This window comes from Podarcis filfolensis (genome assembly GCF_964270895.1).
Source record: "Podarcis filfolensis genome assembly, chromosome: 8".
Classification (NCBI taxonomy): Eukaryota; Metazoa; Chordata; class Lepidosauria; order Squamata; family Lacertidae; genus Podarcis; species Podarcis filfolensis.
This window is the reverse complement of record NC_139611.1, coordinates 55,716,240-55,742,056: the sequence shown is the minus strand read 5'-3', so window position 1 is coordinate 55,742,056 and position 25,817 is coordinate 55,716,240. Positions and strand designations below refer to the sequence as shown.

The 25,817-nt window shown below is 50.9% G+C and overlaps 1 protein-coding gene and 1 long non-coding RNA gene across 2 annotated transcripts; one reads left to right on the top strand and one right to left on the bottom strand.

Annotated features, from left to right (window-relative positions):
- The first annotated feature begins 1,713 nt into the window (after positions 1–1,713).
- On the top strand, positions 1,714–8,444 carry UTP11 (UTP11 small subunit processome component). Its single transcript, XM_083625366.1, has 8 exons — positions 1,714–1,829; positions 2,719–2,780; positions 3,942–4,044; positions 4,825–4,938; positions 5,506–5,599; positions 6,067–6,197; positions 7,721–7,831; positions 8,185–8,444. The coding sequence occupies exons 1-8, from the start codon at positions 1,767–1,769 to the stop codon at positions 8,266–8,268; spliced, it is 762 nt and encodes a 253-aa protein (XP_083481492.1). The 5' UTR covers positions 1,714–1,766; the 3' UTR covers positions 8,269–8,444.
- On the bottom strand, positions 8,184–17,775 carry LOC310767907. Its single transcript, XR_014551118.1, has 2 exons — positions 17,187–17,775; positions 8,184–14,123 (listed from the first exon to the last, which is right to left on the bottom strand). It is a non-coding gene; the product is annotated as an uncharacterized lncRNA (long non-coding RNA).
- Positions 17,776–25,817: the final 8,042 nt, after the last annotated feature.

Below are 25,817 nucleotides of genomic sequence, written 5' to 3'. Positions count from 1 at the left end.
CTGTCCCAGCACAAGTTGGTGGCGGCGGTGGAGGGCATTTCCTAAACAGTGGACTCTATTCCCTGTCCCCACATCCCTGGTCCTCTTCTAGGCAGCTTCCTCATCCAGCCAATGCCAGAAGCAGCTGTTTCAGGTCAACAGGAGAAGGGATAGATGGGTGAGGAGGGGGGTCCCCAGCTGCAGTGAGTTCTTCTGGGGCTGGGGATGTTCTGCTCCATTGGAGGGCTGCCTCTCCCCTGCCATCTTTCTCGCCACTGCCACCCAGAGACGGAGAGCTGATCTACACCTCAAAAGCAAAGTGAAGGCGGCAGAATTCTGGATTGTATCACTGAGAGGCAGTGACTGGCCCAAGTAGTGGCCAAGTAGTGTCCTGACACACTAGCTACTGTACTACACTGGCTTTCTACAAAGTGCAACTGCCGCTAAAGGTCTTCGTTTTCTCCCCTGCACCACTTTTCTACACCGCACTGCTGTAAGACGCTTCCTCCCCCACGGCAGGGAGCAGCCTAACCCTCCCCTAACCCTACATCCAAGGGAAGCATTCAGCTCAAACATGGAGTTAAGCTTCCTATTTGCAAAGGCCTGGAATCACTCTGGGAATCACAACCTGGATGTAGAGAGCAGGGAAAAGGGTAAGCATGGCCTTAGTCATAGAATATAATGGTAGAGCTGGAAGGGACTCCAGGGTCATCTAGTCCAACCCCCTGCAATGCAGGAATCACTGCTCAATAGTCCCTGACAGATGGCCATCCAACCTCTGATTAAAAACCTCCAGGGAAGGAGAGTCTACGACCCTCCCAGGCTGAGGTACAAGTACTCAAGGGACACCCATCCCCTCTCCCCCTTATAAACCTCTCCAGTGCCCTCAGGTCTCTGCTAGGCGCTCCAGGCACTGATCATTGCTTGCTACTGTGTGCCTGTCTCCTAGAGCACTTCTCTCCTGAACCCCTGCATCTACGTTCGGAACATTTAGGTTAAAATCTTGCATTTGAGGGTATTTCAATAACGCGAATACAACACAACGGAATGTAATTATTATAAAAAATTCCTTTATAGCCGAAATATAAAATAAAGAATAAGAAACTAGGGCAGGGGAGCGACACCCTAAAAATATGCTTTGTTCCACCACAAATGAGAAGAGAATGAGGAAGTGGGGGTGGGGGCTCCTCTTACACCCTCCTCCCTCCCATCTGAACTCAGTGGCAGCAGGACTTGTGCCACATTTAAACCTCTCAGGATCCCCCAAGGAGGGCACTGGATGTGTCGGGAGTCAGGACTCACTAATGGGTTCTGATCCAAGGTGGTTTGTTAGAAGCCCACTCCATCATGCAAATATATGATAAAAGAGTAAGAAATGGGTCCCCAAATGCCTGCTTGGGTTTGCACTGCAGGGGGTTGGACCAGATGACCTATTTAGAGACCCTCAATGACCCCTACAGGTCAATGATTCTATAAAAAAGTGGGTCACGGGTCTGATAAGGTTGGAGATTCCTGATCCAGGGTATGGGGTGAATGGGAGGAGGGAGATGTATTTCCTCGCTTGGGACTAGGGCGAGCTCGAGTGAGGAATTCCGGCGAAGCCTCCTGAGCTCGCCCCGCGGCTGACGCTTCTCCCTCGTTCCATCCCAACGGGAGGCGTCGCTTCTCTTTCCATCCGTGTACGCGCTCTCCTCTGCACGTTCCTAGTTCTTCGGTCCCCGCCGAGCGGAAGTGGGCCAGATGGGGACCGGAAGTCGACGGCGCGGAAGTGCCTGGCTCTCGAAAGCATGTCGGCGGCGTTCAAGAAGGCGGGCAAGTCCCGCCAGCGGGAGCACCGCGAGCGGAGCCAGGTTGGCCGTCCAGGCAGAGGCGCCGCGGGGAGCGGGACGGGCGGACGATCTCCGGTGGCGGCTTCTCCCTTCCTTCCCTCCCCCCTGCCTCGGGTGTCGCTTCCAGGTTTGGGCTGGAAGGGCCAGGGACCCTCGCAGGGGCCTCGCCTGGCTTAGAGGCCGCTGCCCTGCGCCCTGGCTGAGTGGGGAAGAGGTTAGAGGTTGTGGCTAGGGCTGCCCCTCAAGAGCCGAGGCCGCGGCGTCTCTGGAGCTCCTCTCTCCGCCTTCGGGGGGTGTCGCTTCCGACGCCTCCCTGTTGTACGAGGAGCTGCATTAGGAGGGCACCCGAAGGTTTCCTCCTTCTTCCCTTACGGAAAGGCCCCTCTGCCCTCTGGGTCGCTGCGGACGGTCCAGAAGTTCAGTAGAAATGCCCGGTTGGAACCCCACCCCACCCCAATGGTTCATCTTGTCCTACCCCCTGCAGTGCAGGGATCACAGCAAAAGCGTCGCTGAGAGATGGCCTTCCGTCCTCTGCTTAAAAACCTCCAGTGGAGGAGAGTTCGCCACCTTCCGAGGTAGCTGGGTGTCAGACAACTGGGCCCACTTCGCTCAGTGTGGTCTGCACTGACTGGCAGTGGTGGCCAGTCTCCAGGGTCCTGTTCCAGGTCTAATTGGAGATGCCGGCAGGGATTGGACCTGGGACCTGCTGCATGGAAGCCAGGCACCCTGCCACTGACCTTACAGGCCTTTCCCCTGGTATTAATACATGTGCTATAAAACAAGCTTAAACTTCAGTAGTCTACTTGTTTGTTTTAAATAAGACACCTTGCACATATATCCACCTACTATGTTTATTGAGCACTTGTCCCCATGTGTGTTTGTTTCTCTTTCCCTGCTCCCCATCCCCCAGCCAGCTTCCCGAAAGAATCTTGGAATCCTTGAAAAGAAGAAGGACTACAAGCTCCGTGCCAAGTGAGTAATGTCCCTCACTCTCACAATATGCCTCCTGCAGCTGCTCACTAGGACCTGCCAGTGTCTTGCACTGCAGCAATGTGATCATCATCATCATCATCATTTATTGCATTTATATCTCACCTTTTCCTCCAAGGAGCTCCAAGTGGTGTACATGGTTCTCCTCACTCTTCATTTAATACCCATCCCTCCTCATTTCATCCCCACAACAATCCTGTGAAGTAGATTAGGTTTAGAGGCCGTGACTGGCCCAAGGTCACCCAGTGAATGTTATGTCCAAGTGGGGATTCAACCCCTGGTCTCCCAGGTCCCTAGTCCAGCACTCTGGCCACTGCACCACACTAATGTGGCTGTGTCAAGTTTGTCTGACCCTTAAATGTGCTGACCCCAAAATGGTGTGCAGGAGGTCTCTGCTACTTCACTTCCCTGCTCAACACTTGATGAACAGGAAGGCTTCTCTTGCAGCAGGCAAGGAAATGGGGTCTCCGCCATGGGCATTGGCAGGTTTTTTGTTGGGGGGCAGGCGTTTGTTGGGGGGGCAGAACCTCAGTTAGTTAAGTATTTTTATTGATTATAATTGATCAATTCAATAAATTTTATTGGGCCCAATTCTTGTGAGTAGCTAGAATTGGGCCCAAGAATGAATTGGCAACCAATGTAGTTGTTTTAAAATAAGGGTTGTGTGCCATCTAAATGGAGTCCCAGGCTGCAATGTGACGGCTGCAGCTTGAACAAATTGAGGTTTGAGTTGTCTTCATGAGCAGCACCATGTGGAGTGTGTTACAGTAAACTAATCTGGAACATTTGGAGGGTAAAGCATTCCCCTAATCATCTGTAATACTTTTCTGTGTTTATGGCAGAGGCTTGCATTAGTTCCTGGTGAAATACAAAAGCCCTGCCACTGGATCAAACCAAAAGCCTCTTTAGTCGAGCATCCTAGTCTCACAGTGGAGAACCAAATCCCTGTGGGAAGCCTCCAAGCAGGAACTGAGTGCAACTGCACTTTCCTTATTTGTGATGCCTGGCAGCTGATATTCAGAAGCGTAAAGGAAGGAGCAACTCTTCCCTGTCCCCCTTTTCTAGCCCATTTGTAGCCTCTCTGTGGAGGAAACTCTTTGTGTGGAAAGGCTGTGCTAATGTGGATGTTTTGTTGCCTTTCAGTGACTACCATAAGAAGCGGAATGCGCTCCAGGCGCTTCGCAGGAAGGCCGAGGAGAAGAACCCGGATGAATTCTATTACAAAATGACCCGCGTGCAGCTCCAGGTGAGAGTCTGCCTTGGGAAGCAGCCCTGCAAAAGGGGGGACATGGCTTCCTGCTTGTTTGTCCAAGAAGCAGATAGTGGATCAAATAGTCTTATTAGCCTGAGTAGAGAATAGGATGGGACTATTTTTGAAGGGTGTGTGTGTTCTGTGACCAACTTGAATAGCTTTAAAAGAGATTAGACAAATGCATAGACGATTAGGCTCTATTTTACCTCCACTGTCAGAAACAGTCTGATTCTGAATACCAGTTACTGCAGACTGGAAGTGGGGAGAGTGCTGTTGCATTCAAGTCCTCCTTATTGGCTTGCAGTTGGGCATTTGGTTGGCCAATGTAAGAAGAGAATTAGATAGGCCTTTGGACTCATCCAGATGGATGGGCTCTTCTTATGTGGGGCTGCATTGGGGGAGAGACAGTTGCAGTGTAGATTCTACTGTTGACCTTCATGGCTTGACTGACTGGATGGTGGTAGGGATAAATGCCCTTGTTTGCATCTGTATATTTGTCCGCTCCATCTTTCCTACATCTTGTGGAGCACAAGAAACCCCATCCTTGCTATTTTTATCTTTGGAGTATTCCTGTTTAATTTTCCTGTTCTGTTTGCTTGTTTGTTTGCCAAAGGGAAAAGGGGGGTTACTGGCTTGTTCTACAGTGCCTAACCAGTCAGATCTGTTGCAGAGATTGTTGTCATTTTAGGTTTCTGTTGCCCCAGCCCAATCTAAGCTCTTATGGCACCACTGACTGTGTCTGACCGGAAAGTATATATGTTTTCTTACTGGCAGGATGGAGTTCACATAATTAAAAAGCAGGAAGAAGAAACCACGGTGGAGCAGCAGAAGCTGATGAAGACACAGGATCTGAAATACATTGAGATGAAGCGGGTAGCTGAAGTCAAGGTTAGAGCACATTCCCACTGGACTTAAAGGGAATTTACTTCCTGGCACTCATTGAAGGGTTAACAGTCACCCCTGTAAATGCTGCTCCCTGGTCTACTACGTGTAGAGTTGGGAAGGAGTAGTGGTTGTGTTTGGCTGTCCTATATGTGGCTTGGCTTGCTTTCAAGAGCCATGCGTCAAGCTTTCCACCGTGCTTCTGTTTTGTGTGAGGCACCCTGGTCTGGTTTTTGTGGATGAATGATCATGGAGAGCTGCCTGGCAGCTGGATGGTCATGCCTTGTGCTGGGAGGCTGCCCTAGACAGATGGCCTCAGGGGACCCTCCTTTCTATCAGGCCAGCCTATTGGTCCCACTGGTTCTCTGTTGCCTACTCTGACTGGTGGTAGCCCATCCCAGGCAGAGGAAGGCCTCTGCTTGTCAGGCAGAGGTGTTGGGGACTGTGCTTTTCACAGTCTGCGTGCAAAGCCTGTGCTCTTCCCTGAGTTCAGGTCCTGCCCCACCACTTCCAGCTCGCCTGGTTCTGTGGCTCCCAGCAAAGATGAAGACTTGAGTCACTTTTCTCCCTCAGAAAATTGAAAGGCTGAAGTCGGAGCTCCACCTGCTGGAAGCTGAGGGCAAGCAGCCGAACAAGCACACATTCTTTTTTGACACAAAGAAGGAAGGTAAGGGGGGCATGTACGGCGGGTGAGGGGGGCACTTGGCTGCTCTCTCCCACCTTCCTCTTTCTTGTTTACTTTTCCTTCAGAGGAGCCTTCCTTCTCATCCTTCTCCTTTGACTCTAATGCGCTTGTGCTGAAGAATGCTGTGGGGGTTGTGGGATGGTAGTTGGAAGAGGGGAAGGGAGGGAGCTGCCAGAGGCATAAGAGCCTGCTGGATCAGGCCAAAGGGGGCCCCTCTAGTCCAGCATTTTGCTCTCACAATGGCCAACAAGTTGCCCATTAGGGGAAACCTGTGAGTGCAGGATTTGAGCACAAGAGGCCTCCCTCCTCCTGTGCCCTCCAGCACCTGGTATTCAGAAGCCCCCAGGCTCTTCCTGTTCTGCATGACCCTTCCTTAGGGCTCTTGAGTGTCTGGTGAGTGGTGTTTCTTGGCTGACTTTGCCAACCCCAGGGCCTTCTCTTTTTTCCAGTGCAACGATTTGACATTGCCACCCATCTGAACACTGCGCCGGAGCTGGTGGGCAGAGTGTACAACCGGCCGACCCTTGAAACTCTGCGGAAGGAAGCCGTTCGGGGGGCCACCACCCAGGCCCAGTTGAAGGTCTGTTCAGTTGCTGCTTATCAGCCCCCAGAGGCTTCTGCTTGGGAGCTAAACTGAGAGTGCCGAAGTGGGAGGATCCACGTTCTTGTCCTGAGCCATGGTTGCATACTTCGGCTTGTAGCCAGCTGAGTTCTGCTCGTGTGGACCCACTTAAATGAATGGATCTCAGCTATTAATTTCAAGGGGTTTACTCTGGGTACTTTGCGTAATGCTAAATTTCGCCCCAAGTGCCATGAGGACTAGCGGAGAGGTGCTGGAGTTCTCTCAGCTCCCTGCAGATACAGGGGTGACGTGTTAATCTAGGTAGGCGGATAAGAAGGAAAATATTTCTCAGCCCGGGGTTGGCGGCTGCTGATTTTATTTATAGTCCTCAGGCTTGCATGATTTGGGAAATGGGCCAGAGGGAGCCAGACGTCTGCTCAGTGTGTTTGAGAGTGGGGGAAGGGGATTCCCCCCTTTCTTCCTCCCCTTTCAGTTTGATTGGCTCCAGCCTATCAGGAAGCTCTGCAGAAGGTCACATGACTCCTGCCTGGGATACGGAGGAGGAGGAAGCCTAGAGGAGCAGAAACATTGGGCAATACCCGGCAGCCTGAGAAGAATGCAGAGGCCATCCAGAACTGCTGAGGCAGAGACTGCTGTGGCGGGAGATGGGAGATAAGGTCCCCACCCTCCTGTTGGCATATTGCTGAAGTCGCTGTGCTAGTTCAGACTGGTGGGTTCTCTCCTCTTCCAGAAGAACTGTCACGTTCTGAAGGTGCAACAAGTCTGGATCCGTCGTCCTCAATGGTGCTAATTAGCTCACACCTGCCTTGAGATGGCCTTGCTCGGGAAAGCTGGGTCTGGCAGCCTGGGGCCTGGGTGCCGTGGGGATCGGCAACATGCTCCCTGGAAATGGCATTGAACCAGGCCCATAGGAGAGGCCCAAACTCCCTCTGTACCTGCTGTGGTGAGATGTGAGACCTCCAGGGTTCCCAGAGCAGCCTGCCTGCTTTTGTCAACCCACCCCATCCCACTGGCCTAGTATATGTTTATGTCCTTCCTTGGCCTGTTGCTGTGAATAGTTAGGAAGGGTTGGGTTGAAAGGAAGATGCTCCTTTGGGAAAGTCCCTTTGAGAATCCAGGGGAGAAGTTTTACTGCAGGGTGTCTGTGGTTTCTCTTGAGAATCTGGCTGCAGAGGACTGCTTTTTCACATGTTGAATGTTTAGCTGTGAGATGGACTCTGGTGAAGGTGCCCTTCCTCAGTTACAACTCACAGCAACCAGCATGACTTCTTGTCAAGGATGATGATGGGAATTGTAGTCCAGCAACATCTGGAGAACATTGGAATAGGGAAGGTTTGCCTGCAAGGTTGAAAGTGGGGTATGCTGGGAACTTTCACTTAACCAACCAAGAAAGAATTGGAGGCAGCCTTGGGCATGGTGTCTTCTCCTTAAGATCGGTTGGAGACACCTGGCGTTTCAGAGAGGACTTGTTTCTGTCCATTGCCAAAAGCAGTAAATGTCTCTCTCTCTTTTGTCTTAAGAAATTAGCCCGCCAGAGGAAGAGTCAGTACAGCCTCCTGAAGCAGCGCATTGAGAGGGAGCGGAAGATGTTTGTCATTGGTCAGAAGCTCCAGACCCGGAAGGACCTTTTGGTGAGGGAGCAGACTGTGTCTTTGCCTTCCACCTACCATTGCTTCCCTTTGCTCTTGGCTGAGGTGGCAGTATCTTGCTACTGCCTTACAGTGGCTTCTCCTGCCTCTTTTCCAGGGAACATGGGAGGGGGGTCAATGTGTGTCTCCAGAGAGGATCAGTCAGCCCTTCCTGCTTCCCAAGGGTGACGTGGGCAGTTCCACAACCAGTTTGAGAGACTGAGAGATCTAAGATGGGTTGCTTGACTCCTTGCTGCTTCCCAGCCCCCTACCCTATGCCTGGCTTTTCTCTCTTGAGCCTTATGAGAAGGGTATGTTGCTTTAAGAAGCCCCACTTTCTTCTCCCCCAATTTCAGGACAAAGCCCACAAAGTGAAGCTGAAGAAAGAAACCGTCAACCAGCCAGCTATTTACAAATTCCAGTTCAGGCGGAAGCGCTGACTGCCGTGTGCTGTGGTGGGTATGATGAAGGACATCTTATTCCACGATAACTTAGAGGAGGTTCCCCCACCCTCACCCCGGCAAGTGGCTTTTCTTGGTGGAGCCGTCTCATTGCACAAATTCATTTTCTCGTTTTCAGAATAAATGTTGTCTTGTATACCTTCTTTTCAAACAAATCCAGTGGGAGCAATTCTGATTTCTATTGCTTGTGTGAAGGGGCTCATTGAACATGCAGAGATGGGGCCCTAAGGTGGCCTTGTCAACCCATCAGAACTGGCAAGAAAATGTCTCTTCCTCTCCAGATTTTGAACTTCTGCACTGGAACACCTGGGTATGTAATGCAAGTGGGTGAATAATAATAAATTCAAACCAAAATGAGCAGTGAGACTTGCATAAAGAAGGTACTTCTTTTCTTCACTCCATGTATTAAGTTATTTGGCAGTTGAGATTACAAAAATATTGACTTTCCCTGTCTGGGATGGGGCTTACTTTGGTTTCCTCTTGTGTAGGCAGAGAGAAGGATTGGCTGGGAGTCATGGCAGCCCCAGATTCCCCCACTCGGTGAGCTGTGCTGATTGACTAGCCTGCCGTAGGCTGCTTTGCTTCTGAAGGATTCTGAAGGGGTTTGGCTGAGCCCCGCCTGGGATGTGGAGAGGGTAAAATTCTGCCCACCTTCTGCTCTCCGCAGGTACAATATATTGTGCCACTCTGATAGGGCAGCAGGGAGAGCCTTCCAGAGGAGCAGCCAGCTGGCATTGCCCATCTGAGCTTCTTGGACTTTGCCTAGCAGTGGAGGCTTAGTGCGGAATGCCCAGCAGGTGGCAGTGCTGCTCTGTGGCTGCAGAGGACTGTGCTGGTTGGGGGAAAGCCAGCCAGAGCGGAAAGGGAGCTGCTGGAGTGCTCCTAACCACTCAGCCAGAGGTTGCTTGCCTTGACTCCCATCTGAGATACCAAAGAACTGAGCCAATGTTGTTTGAAGTTGATGCTGATGCTGCTTTCAGCATGCAGACCCCTGTGGTGTGGCTCAGGTCTTTGTCTCCAGCAAGATCAATTGGGGTTTCTGTTTACTTTTGTTCTTAATGTGTGTAGCTGAACTGCATTCTTCGAGGTGGACCTTTGCAAATGGGTTTCTGCTGCCAGGAGAGGGAAGCCCAGCTGGGACACCCTCATCATAGGCTGCAGGCTCTCACCTCGATGAGTGCCCCTCTGGTCCCCCCCCCCCCATGTTCTCCAACCATATGAGGAGGCAAAAGAGTGAGGGGCATCCTGTATTCTTTCAAGGTGGGGCCTTGCTGGTTTCCTCTGGGCACCTGATGGGTGTATGTTAGGTGGTAGGCTTTGGTGATCCAGGCTGATGATCCTGCAGAGGCCTGTTTACTTGGTATGATGCACACCATTAGAATCTCCTGCATTCTCCACACCAGTATTATATAAGGCAGAAGGAGAAAGGAAGGATCTGAAATGCATTTTGGGGCAGACATCCCAGCTGCCTCTGTCCTGGAAGTGTGCCTGCCGACTTGTGGCAGGTGTTCAATCCCACCTACATCAAGAACGCTGTAGCTCAGCAACCCAGGATTAGGTGCAGGGAGGTTTGCTTCCTAGACAAGGCATGCAAAGTCTTTGCTAAGGTCGGTCCCTCCTTTCCTCTTTCGGCCCTCAATCTTGCAGAGTGTCGCCCTGCTCATCTCACACCTGGGGCAGTATTTTTTCCTGCAACCTCATCCAATCCCTACAGGGTTTTGTGAGGGTGAAAGGCTGCAGAGGAGCATGAGAAGAGCCTGGAGGCTGGATCTAACCAAAGGCTGCCCGTCTAGTCTTGCACTCTTATTTCGCAAGGCCCAAATGAGCCCAAAAGCAGGACCTGAGTGCAAGAGCACTTCCCTGCCCCGTCTGATCCCCCCAATAATTGGAATTCAGAAACATGCTCCCATCTCTGAGCCTGGAGATGATGCAGCCAGTGTGAGCAGTAGCATTTGGTAACGTCTTCCTCCTTGAGTAGGCATTCTAAGAGCCATTTGTAGGAAGGTGATTCTCATGCCCCTATCTCTAGCAGGTCAGCATGGAGCTTTCAGAGCCAAGGGGTCGCTGGAGGCTTGTTGCCAGGTTCTCCTTACCTCGTCAAAAGAGGTGCTCAGCCCCCCCCCACCAACCCAATTTCTTTGGACTTGGGGTCATCTTGGCCAGCTCTGGCATCATTCATGCTTGGAATGTGGAAAAGGCTTCCATAAGGTCCTCCAGGCCCTTCCCGCTGCAGATAGAAGCCCAGAAAAGTGCCTGGATTGGCAACTAGGGCTGCTGTACAGATCTCTTTTCTCTTCCAGTGTCCCTGGGACAATGCTCAGCCCCACTGAGTGCTGAGGCACCCATACAGCTCTTTTGCTGCAGGACTTTCCTGTATTTCTCAACCCTGGTGAAGTCTTGAGTGGGAAGCATGGGGTGGGGTCTCTGAGCCCCCAGCGCCTGCCTGGAGGGATCTGTGGGGGAGAGAAGCAGCTGGGGATAATTATAGTAACAGGAACTGAACAGGCAGGTTTCTGGGAGCTGGAAGCTCCTCCCTCCCTCCCCGTCTCCCTGCTGGGTGATGGTGCATCTGGGCTCCAGGTGACTCAGTGTGTGGCAAAGGGTGGTGGAGCCCTCTTGGGAAATAACCTACTTGCTTGTGCCACAGCCGGGCAGAGAGCCAGCTGCCCGCTTGCTGTCCTGAGCCCGGGCTGCTTGGGGGCCACTTGCCTGGGCTTCTGGGTGGCTGATCGGGGGAAGCCAAGGGTGTTTGCCTATCCCTGCTCTCTGAATTTGGCCTCCCTCAGAGGTGTGTGAGGTATGTTTGTGGAGAAGAGAGCCCTGCAGGCTTCTTTTTAAATCCTCTCTGCAAGCCTGCAGATTGATCAAGAGTTTGTCCCAGAGCAGCAGCAGCCTTCTCTCTGTCAGATAGGAGGCAACTGAGCACCTTGGCTGCAATCCCACTGGGCTAATTCAAGCTGAAGCTTTTCTGCCTGCCTGCACCCTGCATAGAGTAGGGAGCTGTCCTAGACCACCATGCCAGCCCATCTCACTCAGCCTTGCTTTCACTGGGACTGGCTGCGAATCTCCATGGTTTCAGGCAGTGTCTTGCTGAAAGGAAGGGGAGAGGTCAGGGTTTGAACTTGGGACTTTTTGCATGTGGTTTGATATATTCCAGAGTGGCTTCTGACAAAGAGCAACCCAATTGCACTTTCGAATCCATTGCCACTGCTAGGAGCAGCTAGCCTGCATCTTGGGCACAGCTGTCAACATGAGGCTTCCCGCGGTTTGAACATGGGCTGTCACTCCGTCACAGGAAGTCATGGCATTGGCATGGTTGGAGCTCCACGCTGGGTCCTTGGTGAGGGGCCTTTGGTGCCTCGTTGTGCTTGAGGAGTCCTCAGAGAAGGAGGTGGTTCAAGGTAGCCTCTGCTTCTTTCCCAGGCAGGTCAGGGCAGTTAATAACAGCTGCCATAGTGTGCCAGAAACATATTGACAAGGCTTCTCTTGAACCATTGCTGGAGCCCATTCCAGCCCCAGCTGCTTTGAAAGCCAGTCCCTGGCATGGAGCAGGAGGAGAACATAAGAGCCTGTGAATCAGGCCAGAGGCCCATCTAGGCCAGCATCCTGTTCTCACGGTTCTTAACCAGATGCCCCAAAGGGAAACCAGCAAACAGGACTCTGAGCACAAGGGTAGTTTTTCCCCTCCTGAGGTGTCCAGCAGCTGGTATTCAGAAGCACTGCTGCCTCTCCTAACTGTGGAGGCAGAGCATAGCCATTGCAGCTAGTAGTCATTGATAACCTCCTCCATGAATTTGTCTATAACCTTTTAAAGCCATTCAGGTTGGTGGCGATCACTGTCTCCTGAGGGAGCGAGTTCCATAGTTTAACTTGTGTGCTGTGAGAAGAAGCACGGGTCAGCCAAATCCAGCCTGGGGGCTTCTGTGGAGTTTCAGGGCAGAATGAATGAGCAGCCCAAATAAGTGGCATGGGGTCCCCTCTGGGGAAATAATTTTGCTGGTGGAGAGGACCAAGCAGTCAAACCACTCACATACACACCTACCTGTACTTGAAAGCCCCATGGATGGGCTGCCCTGGACACCCTGCCAGGAGCCCCCCCCAGCCCCCAGTCAACCCTCTCCGCTGCTCTTCTGGGAGGGGCGAGCAGTTTCCTCATGCATTGTCATGAGCTGGGGGCAGGGGGACAGGCAGGCTTTCTTCTTAGTCAGAGCTGGAGCCGAGGTCTGTTTTGGCTGCTCATCAGCATCAGGGAACTGTGTCCCTGCGAGGTTTGATACAATTTAATTAACCTAATTAAAAGCTCTGATTGCAGAGATGATTGGGGTAGAGCCAGCAGCAACTGCATATTTATAATGAGCTGGAGGGTGTGGGACCTCCGCCAAGCGATATGCATCTCTAATGAGCTGCTGCTGGTGCGATCTGAGCGCGCCTTTGGAACGTGAACATTTATTTTTGGCAACGGCGGGCAGTTTATCGCCAAGACGCGGAGGGAGGGAGCCTCCTTCCTTCCCAGCTCCAGGCGTGGCTCTCCCACTCCCAGCCCCCTTGACAGACACAGACGCAGCCTTGCCAAGGTGCAAAGGCAGGCAGGCAGGCAAGCAAACAAACACCCACCCTGCGTGCAAACCTGAGCCCAGAGAGAGAATCAGAGAGATGCACCCAGGCACCTTCCCCCTCAGTCATTCATAAAACCCAGCACACACTCCATGCTCCTGGCCTCATGCAGCCCACCCTCTGAGCCCTGCTGGTACATGCAAGGTCTACACCCATCCACCCCAGCTGTTCAAATATCTCCCTACTGTCTAAGTAGCCTCTTCATGCCCTTTTGGGGGAGCTCCCCCAAGGCCTGGCTCTTTCTCCAGCCTCTGACTGAAAGAGACTCTCAGTCGACCGAGACCAGGATAGGCTTTGGAGAGCCACTGTGGTGTAGTGCTTAGAGTGTTAGACTAGGATCTGGGAGACCAGGGTTCAAATCCCCACCTGAGTTGTGAAACTCACTTGGGTGACCTTGGTGGCCAGTCAGTGCCTCTCAGCCTAACCTACCTTACAGGGTTGTTGTAATTAGGTGAGAAGGAGGACCAAAGGGAATCTTGCCTGCCCCACTACCTGAGTGAGCTTTAACCTTCTCCATGCATAGCAGGAGCACCTTCCCACCAGTTTGGACCCAGAGCGGTGGCTGATCCATGCCAGGCTGCTGCAGGGAGGCAGAGGACAAGATCCAAGATGGTCAGTGAAGGAACACCTACATCCCCCTCCTTCCAAACTGCATTGGTTCCTCTGCACAGCAAGGAAGCTTCCTCAGAGACCCCACTGTGAGATCTGGTTCATCTGCAGTGGACAGGACAGGCCTGGCCTGGTCACAGGGGAGCGGGTCAGAAGATAAAATGAGGCAGAGGTGTGTAAAGGTGTGGGAGTCCTGCAGGGAGGTGGGGAGCTGTTTTGATGTTAACCACTATTTGTTGGCAGCTCCACTTCCAGGGATTCATCCTTCTGCAAGCACTGCACCATCTCCTGGCACAGCCTCCAGGGATTTTCTTTTCCTTTCTTTAGTCCAAATGGGCCCTATGGTGGCTTGCAATCTTTAAAAATGTATCAGTAAAAAATAAAATGCAGAACTTGTTACACATTTTTTTAAATGTTAAATTGGAGCTAACTAAAATAAATGCAGTGGAGGGGAGGAAAACACTCAGTGCTTGGTGAAATAAACATGTTTTTACAGTTTGCCCAAAGGGTCTTAAATGAATGGGCTCCTTTGGTTTCCTGGGTACTGCAACTGCAAAGACTCCTCTCGCCTCCTGTATCCCAGCTGAGTGAACCTCTAATGGAAACGTGACCTGGAGCAAGGCAAACACAGTGTTATATCAGCAGGTTCATGTTATATCAGTAAGTTCTTGTAATATGGCCCTTCACAAATCCTGGCCCCAAACTGTTAGGGCATTGAATCGGGCCCAGAAAGCAAATGGCAGTCTGTGCAGATTGTACAACTCTGGAAACAGCCCGGGTGAAGTTCTGGCAACTGCCTCTTGATTTCCAGACCTATTTCAAAGGCAGCCCCACAGAGAGCATCTTTCAGGCATTAATCTTGATAGGATGGTAGCATGTTTGACAGTGACCACCTCTTTTTCCAGGGAAAGGTGGAATTAATACACTTTGGAAATTGGGTAAAACCACTTGGAGCCACAGCTGCCCCCTGAGCATCCAAGAGTGCTCCTAAACCGTGGACCTCAACCTTCCAGGGTATGGAACCTCATTTAGGACAGGGAGGTCAACGGAGGCGCCAGGCAGACCTCTCTGGGGAGAGTATTCCATAGACTGGAAACTGTAACTCAAAAGGCCCTTGTGGTCATAGTGTTACGTATGCCCTACTTCCAAGGAGTTCGTAGCACAGATGCCCGTAGGGTAGCAATCCTCCCCCCACCTCCTGAATAAGGCCCCTTGCATCAGAAATAACCCTGCACCATCATTTCTCTGGGGGATTGGGGGTAAAAGGCCTGGTGGGACAGCAGTGGTGACTGAGCTACCCACTTCAGAAGAAGTCATCACTGAGCCCACCACCTCATCTAAAGAGTATGAATTTGAACCCCTTGTCTGTCTGCCTGTGAAAGACAGCATCTGGTTTTACCGGCCATACAGGGAAATCAGAAGGTTGCCTTGGCTCAAAGAGGACCACCACCACCAGCAGCTGGTCACCAGCTCCACCTGGCTATCCCACCACAGCAGAACAGAGAGACAGGAGTCTGCACAGCTGCACATGGTGGGTGGCTGGCTGGCAGGGGTTCAGTGCATTGAAGCCCAGTTTGAGCCCTGCTTGTGTTTATGCCCCCAAGTCTTTCCTAATCCCTCAACAAACAGGGTGGAGTACCAAGGAATGTGTTGGGGGTGGGTGGGAGGCATGTGCGTGTCCTCAAGTGACCGGCCCCCTCCTCTAAGGTGGCTCTAGCCTCCCACTGCACGGGGGTGGGAAACACTGTGGTTCCAGGAGTCACATTTTTGGAGTGGTCTCTCTGCTGCCCGAGCAAATAAATGTCCCAGCAGGCGGACAATTGTGTGCTTATGAGGGGCTCTGCCGGAGGCTCAAGTGCCCTTTGTAGGGGACTTGTCAGCAGTGTGTGCTTTTGCTGAGTGTACACTGAGACCCCTCCTCTCCTCCCTCCAGAAGAAAAGGCTTCGCTGAATGCCCACACTGGGGACTTTGTTCCCCGGGGGCTTGAGGGCTCTGTGGCCTGTGCCAGCCTTGCGAAATGGGTCTTGCAGACCTGCGTGGTGAGAGATAATGTTTCCTTCTTATCTACTGCTGCCCACCTACACGAGGGCCAGGGGGCTGACCTTCCAAAACAAGCCTTGATTCTTCCGAGGATTGTTGGCACCCTCCCAGGCCCGCTCTGCTCACAGGGTGGCCCTTGTGCTCGCTGCATGGAGGGACCCCGATCCGTGGCTCAGCCCACGCAGGCTGAGGCTGCACAAAGGGAGCTCAGGCGGCCGCTCGGCCCCTCCCCGGGCATCTTCTGGGCAAGAATGTTCCCTTTGCTGCATATAATAATATAAATGCACACAAAGGGAGGTGGCTGCCTGCGTCAGGCCTTTCGCTTGCTCTCTTGGGAGCACAGTCTCGGCCCCCCAAAGGTGAAATCTCTCATCGCAGCTGCCCATGAATCTTGGGCTGGCTTCATTCAGTTCCTATGGAGATCTGAAACTTGATTTTAAAGGGGCCCAATTACTACAGACTCTGGGTACAATCCCATAGAGCAGGTATATTCAGCCTTTTCAGGTTCAGGATCCACTTTTAACCCAAACATGCATTTGGGGGACTCATTTCTTCATCTCTTATCCTGTTGCAACTGCCCTTGGATCAGGCTGCAACCCACCAGTTCAAGGCTAAGGAGGAGTCACACAGGCTCAGTGGTAGAGCATTTGCCTTGCATGCAGAAGGTTCCAGGTTCAATCCCCAGCATCACCAGGTAGGCTTGGGAGAAATCACTGAGAGCCACTCAATGTAGACAGTACTGAGCAAGATGGACCAGTGGTCTGACTCTGGATAAGGCAGCTTCCGATGTTCCTATGAGTGGATGAGCTGCTGGGCTGGTGGAGCTCCCCTGGGATGGCCAGCAGAAGCTCCATGAGGGCAGAAGCTCCTGCAGCAGAGCCGGCAACAATAGGGGAGGGCTGTGGGCCTGGCAGTGTTTGGGCACATCCTCTGCCCCTTGGTTTGAAGGGCAACAAGGACACCTGGGGTTGGTGGAAGAGAAGTCAATGGGAAAGGGAATATCAAAATAAGAAAGTCCACCCCCCCCGGAAATGACAGAGGGCAGGATGCAGTGCAGCTCAGCTCAGCAGCTAGGCACAGCAGCCCCCCTCAAGCAGTCAATAAGCCCCCCTGCACAAAATATCCAGATCAAAGGATGAAGCTCTCCTCTGAAAAGGAAACACCTGCTTCCAAAAAGAGGCTTTTGAGCATGTGCCAAGTACCCTTTCGAAAGGGCTTCAAGGTGTGCCTGAACCCCATCACTCCCATCTCTTGGAAAAGTCACAACCCCACCCCTTTTTCTGCCTAGGTCAGGGGCAGAGTGTTCTGCTTTGGGAACATGGAGGGCCTTGTTAACAGAGTTGCCTGGCCTAGATCCCATCAGGGTGACAGATGTGGGAACGTTGAGGATATTAGGAGAGGATATCTTGATTAAATATCCTTCCTCACTCACGCTAGTGAGCTGGTAGCAGAGCACATTCCCCTGTATATCGCAAGAAGCTAGCTGGTAGATTCGTTAGAATCTCTTGAGTTAAGCAATCCAGTCTGGCTTGTCCAGTTTGTATTTGTTCCTGGTAAATTCCCCTTTGATTCCCTCTTAAAAAGAATAAAGACACAACAGTGTTCTCTTAAAAGTAATAAGAAGTTTGCTTACATTCAGTTCACAGTGTGATCCTGAAGACAGGCTTTGGCTTGCAGTTACAGAAGAGAGAGTGGGTTCATCCCATATGGGGACTGAGCCCATGTGCTGCTGGCTGAGAGCCAGCAGAGAGCAAAAGAACAACAAGATGGAACAAGGTGAATCAGCAAAAGGAGAAGGGAAGATGGCTGCGTGACCAGCCCTTTTATGGGGTCTCCCAGGGTCATGCCCATCTACCTGGTCACACGCAGGGGAAGGATGCTCCAGACAGGTATGACAGGAAGTCCTCCTGGCTGGAGTAACATCCCCGTGTGTGTCCACTCTGGACTCTGGGCAAACAGGAAATGGTGTATTTGACTGCTACAGTGATGTCACATCCCACAACAGGTGGTGGGAGCATGAAGGACCAGGCAAGAGGGGTCCCTTCAGTCCAGGCCACCACAGGGTTCATGGCTGCCAAAAGGTTCTTTGGCACTTTGGAACTCCCTGTCTATTGATACCAGGCGAGTGCCTTCACTGTACTCTTTTCGACGCCTGCTAAAAGGATCTTTGCTAAGACAAGCCTACCCACAGATTCAGAAAGCGGATGCGAGTTTTTATCTCTTTTTACTCTATTTTACTCTCTTTTTGAAAGTCTTAAATTGTTATTAATTCTTCTTAGTGGTAATTGTGTAGTTTTATCCTTTTTGTAAACCGCTTTGAGATTATTGTTGTTGTTTTTTTAAAACCAATCAAGTGGCGTATAGATTTTATGAAATAAATAAATAGTAGTTAAAGTGGGCTGCTGGAATGTGCCCACTGCCCTTGGCACAGGGACAGCTGTGTTTGCCAGATGCAGACAGGCAAATGCCACCCATCTGGCTAGCCCTGTGCGTGGGATCGCTTTGGGAGCCTCTCTCCTTGCTGGAACAGTCAGGGGAGCATTGCCTGCCTGCTGCACATCTGGGTGAAGTGCAGCACCCTGCCCAGCCCCAGCTGAATGCACTCCGTGTTCCAGCTGCATTCCAGGACGGGAGAGCTGAACTCTGGCCAGGAGGCCTCGGGTGGACGGAAGCAGCAACCATCCCATCTATGCAGCTGCTTGCCAACTGTCGTCAGAAGGAAGGGATGCCCTGAGCCAGTGACGCGCGCTGGGCTGGCGTGGGGCTGAGGCCCTCCTGCACAGCACTGGCCAGGCTGCCAAGAAGGGGGAGAGGAGCTGCTGTTGCGGCCACCGGATCCTGAACCTTCCTCCAGGGTCAGGCTTTAGTCAGGAGAATCGGAAACAGAGCCTACTGCTGGGTTGTTCCTAATCTCTCTGCCTATTTTAGCTGGCACAGAGCTACCCGACTGATTTGGGAATGGAATGGAATGTCTTTGCTAATAGGATCTGGGCATTCTGAACATCATTTTTCAGAATGAACTGAGAATCACGGAACTGTAGGGTTGGAAAGGACCTCAAGGATCATCTAGTCTAACTCCCTGCGATGCAAGCATCACAGATGACTATCCAATCTCTGATTAAGAAAGGAGAGTCCACCACCTTCTAACTTACACACTTAGGGCCAGGTTTGTGCAAAGGTGGGGGGAGGGCGTGGGGGGACAGCCAAGTACACTTGCCCCAATCTTCAGAGGGCTAAGCTGGCCAGTGTGGGGCGGGGAGCTGTCAGGGACCAGCTACTTTTTGGGTTGAGTTTATAACTTTATTCTAACAAGACTCCCATCTGGGTCTCAGACAAGCACTGCACGGGCCTTCTTAGAGCACCTGTGTGGAAATGGGTGCATGTTTTGTTGTCTAGAACAGCTCACCTTGAGCTTAATAGTCCAGAACTCTTCCAAATCAACTAAGAACAATCTGATCCATGCACCAAGTTCAGGAGAATGGAGTGAAGCATCCTTAGAAGCAGTTGTGGAGGAAGGGGGTGGCGGGGGCCACAGGCTGCACTGGAGCTGCAGGGCGCCCTCCAGTGGATGGGCCCAGTGCTGCCTGAAAATGCAGCATGGGATGTGGCTCCAGCCACTGCCTCCTTCCTGGCTGCGGCAGCATTGGTGGAGGAAGGGGGGTGCGGGGGGTGCGGTCTGCCCTGGGTGTCATCCCTGAGGGGGGGTGTCATCACCATCCCACCCTCTGGGACACTAGCCCCGCCCCCATGTGCACTGCTCCAGGTGCTGGAACAGCTAGCTCCATCTCAGCTGCCCTCTATCTGAGCGGGAGGTGGCCGGCCCCCGCCCCGGCTCTCCCTGTCCAGTGGGTGACTTGCGCCGTCCCCATAGATGGCTACCCTCCTTCCCGTTCTAGCTACGCCACTGCATAGAACCTGTGCCCCGCTGCATCAATCACATAAGCTAATACCCAGAGTTGCTCTGGCTTTTGCCTGCGCGCTCTCTCTCTCTCTCTCTCTCTCTCTCTCTCTGTGTGTGTGTGTGTGTGTGTGTGAGTGAGAGAGAAAATCTTTGTGGTGTTCCTCTGACTCTGTCCTCTCCAGTTCTTTAAGGTGTTGGCCAGAAGTGGGCAGAGCACGCTGGCCATGACCTACCACTAGGGCAAACACAAGCACTACCCCTTGCTTGCAATGTTGGAATTATTGGTGCAACCTCAAATGGCATTCCTTGCAGGTGATGCTTTTGCAAGATCCTTGTTGTCATGCTTCTTTACTTCAGTTGGGTCAGAGATCCCGGCAGCCTCTCCACCATTTTGGCCAAGAAGTGTTCCCTTTACTTTTATCTTTCTTGAACTTCTTCCTTATAGCAGGGGATGTTCAACTGAGGGTCATTCCAGATGGGGGTTTAGTGCTATCAATGGGTCTTCCAGACATTGCAGGTGGCTCACCTACCATTTTGTTTTGACATAATATTTTCCCCAGAAAGGATAAATCCAGATTAAATTGTGTGTGCGTGTGCGGATGTGCAAGATGTGCAAGATGGCATTTTGATGCAATGATGCCATGTGAACCCTGTGAAAAACTTGCACAGATGAGAAGCATCTCCCACCCCCACAATAAACACTCACCTGGAAGCAGCCTGAGGGTGTTTTGAATCTAAGTCCCATCCTCTGACCCCCTCATCTCACCCCCTCCCCATGAGTCTTATGTTCATTGCTGTGAGCAGCTCTTGTGGTTGTTGTGTGGAGAATAGAGGCAAACTCCCACTTTCCCCCTTCTTGCATCAGCAACAAATGTGAAGGGCAGGTTCCATCTGCCTCTTTACCCAGTACACTGGTGGAGACATCTCACACGCAGCAGAACCCAAGAGAAAATCCTGCTGCTCTGGAATGGGGTAATGTTGGTGGCACTTGGGCATGCAAATCCCCTCCTTAAGTCTGCCCTGTTGCATGCCTCTGAGAGCCCCTTGCCTTTAGCCTAGTTTGTGAGCCACACAACTTGAGTCACTTGCCTCCACCCCAGCTGGCTACCAGCCCACCAGTTTCTTCCCACTGTCCATCTAAAACACCCCCCCCTCGGTGGTTGATGGACCCAGAAGTTTCTGGTTTGCAGCTTACAGAAGGGAGACCCAGACACTGCAAGGCCTGGCCTGGTGAGAGATCTGGGGCCCAGCTTGGCCTCCGTAGCTGGAGCTCCACCACTCCTTCCGTGACAGACAGGCAGGTCACTTGACAGGCCGCTCTGGGGTGCCCTGTGACCCCTGGTTATTTATGTGGCCTTGTGAAATTGATGTGCCTAGAGCCCTGGGACAGATAAGTGGAGGCTCCGTCATTAGTTTAAGCAGAGGTGAAAGGTGGTCAATAAAGAGGATTTCATGTCGCATTGATCATCCCTTGGCATTTCTTCCTGGCTCCCACCTCCCAGCCTCCAGGAAGAGCAGTTAAAGGCAGAGCCAAAGCTCCACTGGGCAGCGCAGCAGAATTTCCAAGGGTGGCCCAGGGAGCAAGGTCCCTGCCCCTTGAGCCTGGCTTTGACTGCAGACGCAGGCAGGGATCAAGGGCTGCCCTTGCCACAACTAGCCACTCACAGGCATGGAAACAGTTGACTCCGAAATCTGAGAGCTTTGCAGTTTGTTTCTTCAACACCTTCATCAAACATTGCAGAGGCCACCTCCCTCCTTTCCTTCCCAGGACTCCAAAATGGTAGGAGAATTTCCTTGCCCATCAACAAAGCAGAAAGCCAGGTCTATGGTGAAGGGGGGCATTGGTTCAATGGGCAGTGGCTGTTTTTGCTAGTTTCATTTTAATGATGCTTTGCAGACCTGTTTTTATGTTCCAGTTGCTCTTTTCTATCCCATTGTGTGTGTTTGCCGTTAACAGAACACCAGTGTGGTGAAATGGTTTTACTAGTGCTTGGGAAACCAGGGTTCAAATCTCCATTCAGGCATGAAGCGTGCTGGGTGTGACCTTAGGCCTCTCACTGTCTATTAGCTTCACAGGGTTGTTGTGAAAATAAAAAGGGGAGAGAGACCTGTGTATGCCACCTTGAGCTACTTGGAGGAAAAAAGGTGGGGTATAATAAATGCAACAAGCAAGCAAGCAAGCAAATAAACATTAAGCACCATTTAGTAGAAAGGAAGAACAAACATTCAACCAACAGCCAAAGCCCTTCCTCAAAGGTCCTTGGTGTTTTTCTTGCTTCTGCCCTTCTCCCCCCGCCATTTCTGCCATCCTTCCAGTTCTCTTGCATAAGGTCATATTGCTCCACATGAGACCTAGATTCATAAAATTGGAAGGGACCCTGAGGATCATCTTATTCAACCTAAATATGCAGCTCTCCCATATGGGGATAGAACCTGCAACCTTGGCATTATCAGTACCATGCTCTAACCAACTGTGCATAAAAAGTTATTCATTGTGGATTCTGAATGCTTGCTAGGAGAAACCCTCCACATCCCATCCACCAGTAGTGATGTGTTTTATGCAAGCCCAAAGGCAACAAGGTTGGGGGGGGGGGTTGGGACTTCTCTCCCTTAGATCTTATCCATGCTTCAGAGGCTGCTGAGTGGCTCCTTACTTTGCCAGCTTGGTGGAGCAATTGAGCAGGCCATTTTTATTTTTATTTTCATTCCCCCCCACCCCCTTATGACTTCCTTAAGTCTGCTGCTCCCTTTGACTTCCTCCATCTTTTGCCCATGGATTCTATAAGACCTTCTGGATGAGATGGGCAAGAGTGAGATCTGCCATGACCCCTCATCTGGGCTCCATCCCTCTTGGCTTTGGCACAAACAGGGCCCGTTGTTCTCACCCTTAGGATGTTGACAGCCAAGAACTTCTGGTGTGAAGGGAAAGAGTTATAGCTGCTTGCCATTCCAGGCCTGTTTTTAATCTTCCTCCAGCAATATTTGTATTCTGCAGCAGACTGAGCCGATGGATTGAGAGTCGGGCAGAAAAGCGCGCAGAGCTGGCAATTTGCAGCTCTTCCCCCCCTAGAGCGGAGCAAACTCTGGCGTGGAAAAGTCAAAGGAAAATTAAAACAAAATTGCCATCAGCTGCCAGATTGCTCCATGTTCCTGCCCAGGAGGTGGTGGAAGGATGAGCCTGGCTGTAGGATCAGACCAAAGGGCTTGCTGCTAGGCCAGCATCATTCTTCAGTGTCACCGGCCATTAGTATCATGGGCCCAGCGCTGTGGAATACTCTGCCAATAGAGGTTCAGCAGTCGCCTTCTGTGCCAACTTTTAAATGAAAACTTTTCTATTCCACCAGGCATTTTGGAATGCCCTCCTCCACGATGGTTAATTCATGGCTGTCTTTAACTTTATAGTTTTATGTTTTTATTGCTGTAAATTGCTTTGATTTTATATTTTTATAAAATGATACTGCAGTGTACATTTTTAAATAAATAAGTGATAAATAAATCCTGTTTCCACAGTGGCTAACCAGATGCCCCTCGGAAGCTGACAGGCAGTCCGTGGGGAAAAAGGCTCTTGTTCCCCATTGATCCACGCCCTTGAGAGGCGTGGCTCTCTGCTCTTAGTGGCTGGAGGCAGACACCATGACTTGGATTTGCCTGATCCTCTTTTAGGCCAAAGCCCCACAATGTGGCCAACACCACACTGTGTGGGAGCAACTCCCACAGTCTAATTGGGTGCTGTGTGAAGAAGCGTCCTTCAACCCCCCCCCCACTGAGCTATCATGAGAATGTTGGGGGCCAGAGAACTTCCATCTCTCCACTTCCTCTATGCCATTCACAATTTTACACCCCTCTATCATGTGTGTGCACCCCATTTCATATTACTTTTTACAAACTAAGATGTTCCAAACTTCACGTTGCGTGTTTTTATATAGGAAGGCAGGATATAGATATATATATATATTAAAAAAACAGCAACCCACAACATTTGTTAAAAACAAAATAGGTACGAACAAGAAACATTTCTGCATAAAGGTTATCTCTAGAAACCTATTCGCAAAGACGATGCATTCCAGTTCTGTTTGACTTTGTTTATACTGGAGGAAATGGGGTGATAAACTTGCATGGAGGACACTCTGCCTGCCACCCTGGCCTGCCCCAACACAGGAAAGGAGAAGAAAACAGCCCTTTCCACAGGGACCCTTTGGGGCATCTTTCAGTGGCAGACATTTGAAAACCTTCAGGGTGAAAAACAAAACAGAATGAAGATGTTGCGAGGAATTTGGGCTTTAATCAAAGCTTGCCACCGCTGTCCAGTTCTTGTCCTTCAGCTCAGGCTTATAGAGTGCTTTGTGGGGGTGACTCCTCCCAAGTCAAGGAGAAAGGGCTGTAGCAGCCAAAGAGTTTGCACCAAAACCCCTCCATCAGAGACTTGCCACAGGACAAGAGGTGGGGGAGAGGAATTCGTCGTCTTTCTCCAAATGCATGGCCAGAATTGAGGACCTGAAACTACAGAGCTGCAAGTGGGCTCTGTGCAGTTTCACAAATAATTTAGAAACAGACTTAAACACATGTCCAAATAATTTAGAAATACATGTAAATTTAAATATATCCCCTTTCTGACCATTTTAAAATTAAAAACCTGGTTTACAAGATTACAATTAAAATCCTTAAGAATAACAAGGAACTGTTTATGTTGTATCCATAAGAGCTCCTTGAATTTTAAACTCCATTTTAACAAATGAAATTAAAAGAGGGGGGAAAAAATGATTGTAATTCAAATAATGATACCTTTTTTTTCCAAGTGCGGTGCATTTTTTTCCAGTTCTGTCAAGAATCCTTCAAAATGCTTAACTTTTCTTTTGTGCGCAGTTTATAGCAACATTCATGGCAGTCCAGGCAAATGCAAAGTTAAGCAAAGAATTTCAGATACTGACAACTCAGTTTAAGATCGCAGCACCATGAGAATTGTCCCCCCGCCCTCCAGCAGATGTCCTTTAAGTTATTACCGGGGTGGGGGGTGGGGGTGGGAATTTGCTTTTGACTTCTCCGAATTCTAGTTTTTGCAAAAAGACTTCCTGGTATGTAATTTATTTTAATCTTGTTTTTCCAGTTATTTTATTTTATTTTAGTTCAAATGAACTATTATAAAATTATGCACACGTACATTTTAATTGAATTGAAATGTCCTAAGTGCAATTCACGATATCCTCATGAATAAATAAAACACATTTTCTAGCTCATTTCATGAAAACACGAAGAATAATACTCCAATAATGGTTATGTTTAAAAGGTCACAGTTGTTTAAAACAAGTGAGAAATGCATCATTCCATGTAAAGGGCTACTGCTGGAAAAAGGGAAATTGAAAAACAACATTTTAACCATTGTGGCCTGAAGAGCACAATTTAATATAAAAATAAAAAGCTCATCATTAGAAGAAAATCCTATGTCTGCTCATTTAAATCTTTGTACTTGTGAACAGCATTCCACTACCCACAGAATGAGAAAGGGCCACTGTCTGTTAGGAAGCAAAAGGGAACTGAATGCTGGAGCTAAGCCTTTGGGCATTTCTGCACCGGTGACCAGAAATATGACCCAGGAAAGCCCTTTTTTTGTTCCACTTAAAGCCCAGAGCGAGGAGCAGCATCAGCCGCCGCCCCAGAGCCTGTCCTGCTGTTGGGGAAGCACCTCCAGCAACCACAGACAATGATCCTGGGCTTTATGGGAAGCCACATCGGTTTAGGGCAACCCGGGAAAAGGGGACGTGATACCGAGTGGCATGAATTATGCAGGAGGCCTGATTTAACACGCGCATTATTCCTCCCCGCAAGCCGAGCCCGGCGCACTTTAATGCTGCCTTTGCAGCCTCCCAATTCCCCAGCCCTTCCTGTGATTACTCACAGCAACAAAGCCCGCTCTTATTAGATCTAATTGAAACTTTTGCAGATAGAGCTGATGTGAGTCACCGAGGAAAACACCTGATTAAGCTGCAGGCACCGTCTATTTATATTTGTGCAGTGGTGGCAGAAGCAGCAGCAGCAGCGCGCCATTGGCGGAGGTGTGAGAGGACGGGACACGGTGCCAAGGCGGAGGCCAAGCTCTCTGCCCCTTCTTGGAGCCCCACTGAATCGGTGGTGCTTCCCCCCCCCCCGCGCCCCGTCTGCTCCAACCCCTTTGCTGCTCTCTGGAGTGATCCTGCGGGAGATAGGAGGGACCCCCTCCCTCGGGGTGTTAGGACTGGGCCGCGTCTGGTGGCATCCACAAAGCCCAGTTTGGCTCATAAGGACACGGTTTGGCGCAGTGGGGCGTGGTGGGGGTAGCAGAAGGGGGCTTGGTGCTGCCTTTTGGATGCCACGGATTGAGCGCCCCCT

Excerpts from the sequence above, each read along its gene's own strand:
- UTP11 (XM_083625366.1), top strand. The coding sequence starts at position 1,767 with ATGTCGGCGGCGTTCAAGAAGGCGGGCAAGTCCCGCCAGCGGGAGCAC. Across the intron at positions 1,830-2,718 it reads AGCACCGCGAGCGGAGCCAG|CCAGCTTCCCGAAAGAATCT; the intron begins GTTGGCCGTCCA and ends CCCATCCCCCAG. Across the intron at positions 5,600-6,066 it reads TTTTGACACAAAGAAGGAAG|TGCAACGATTTGACATTGCC; the intron begins GTAAGGGGGGCA and ends TCTTTTTTCCAG.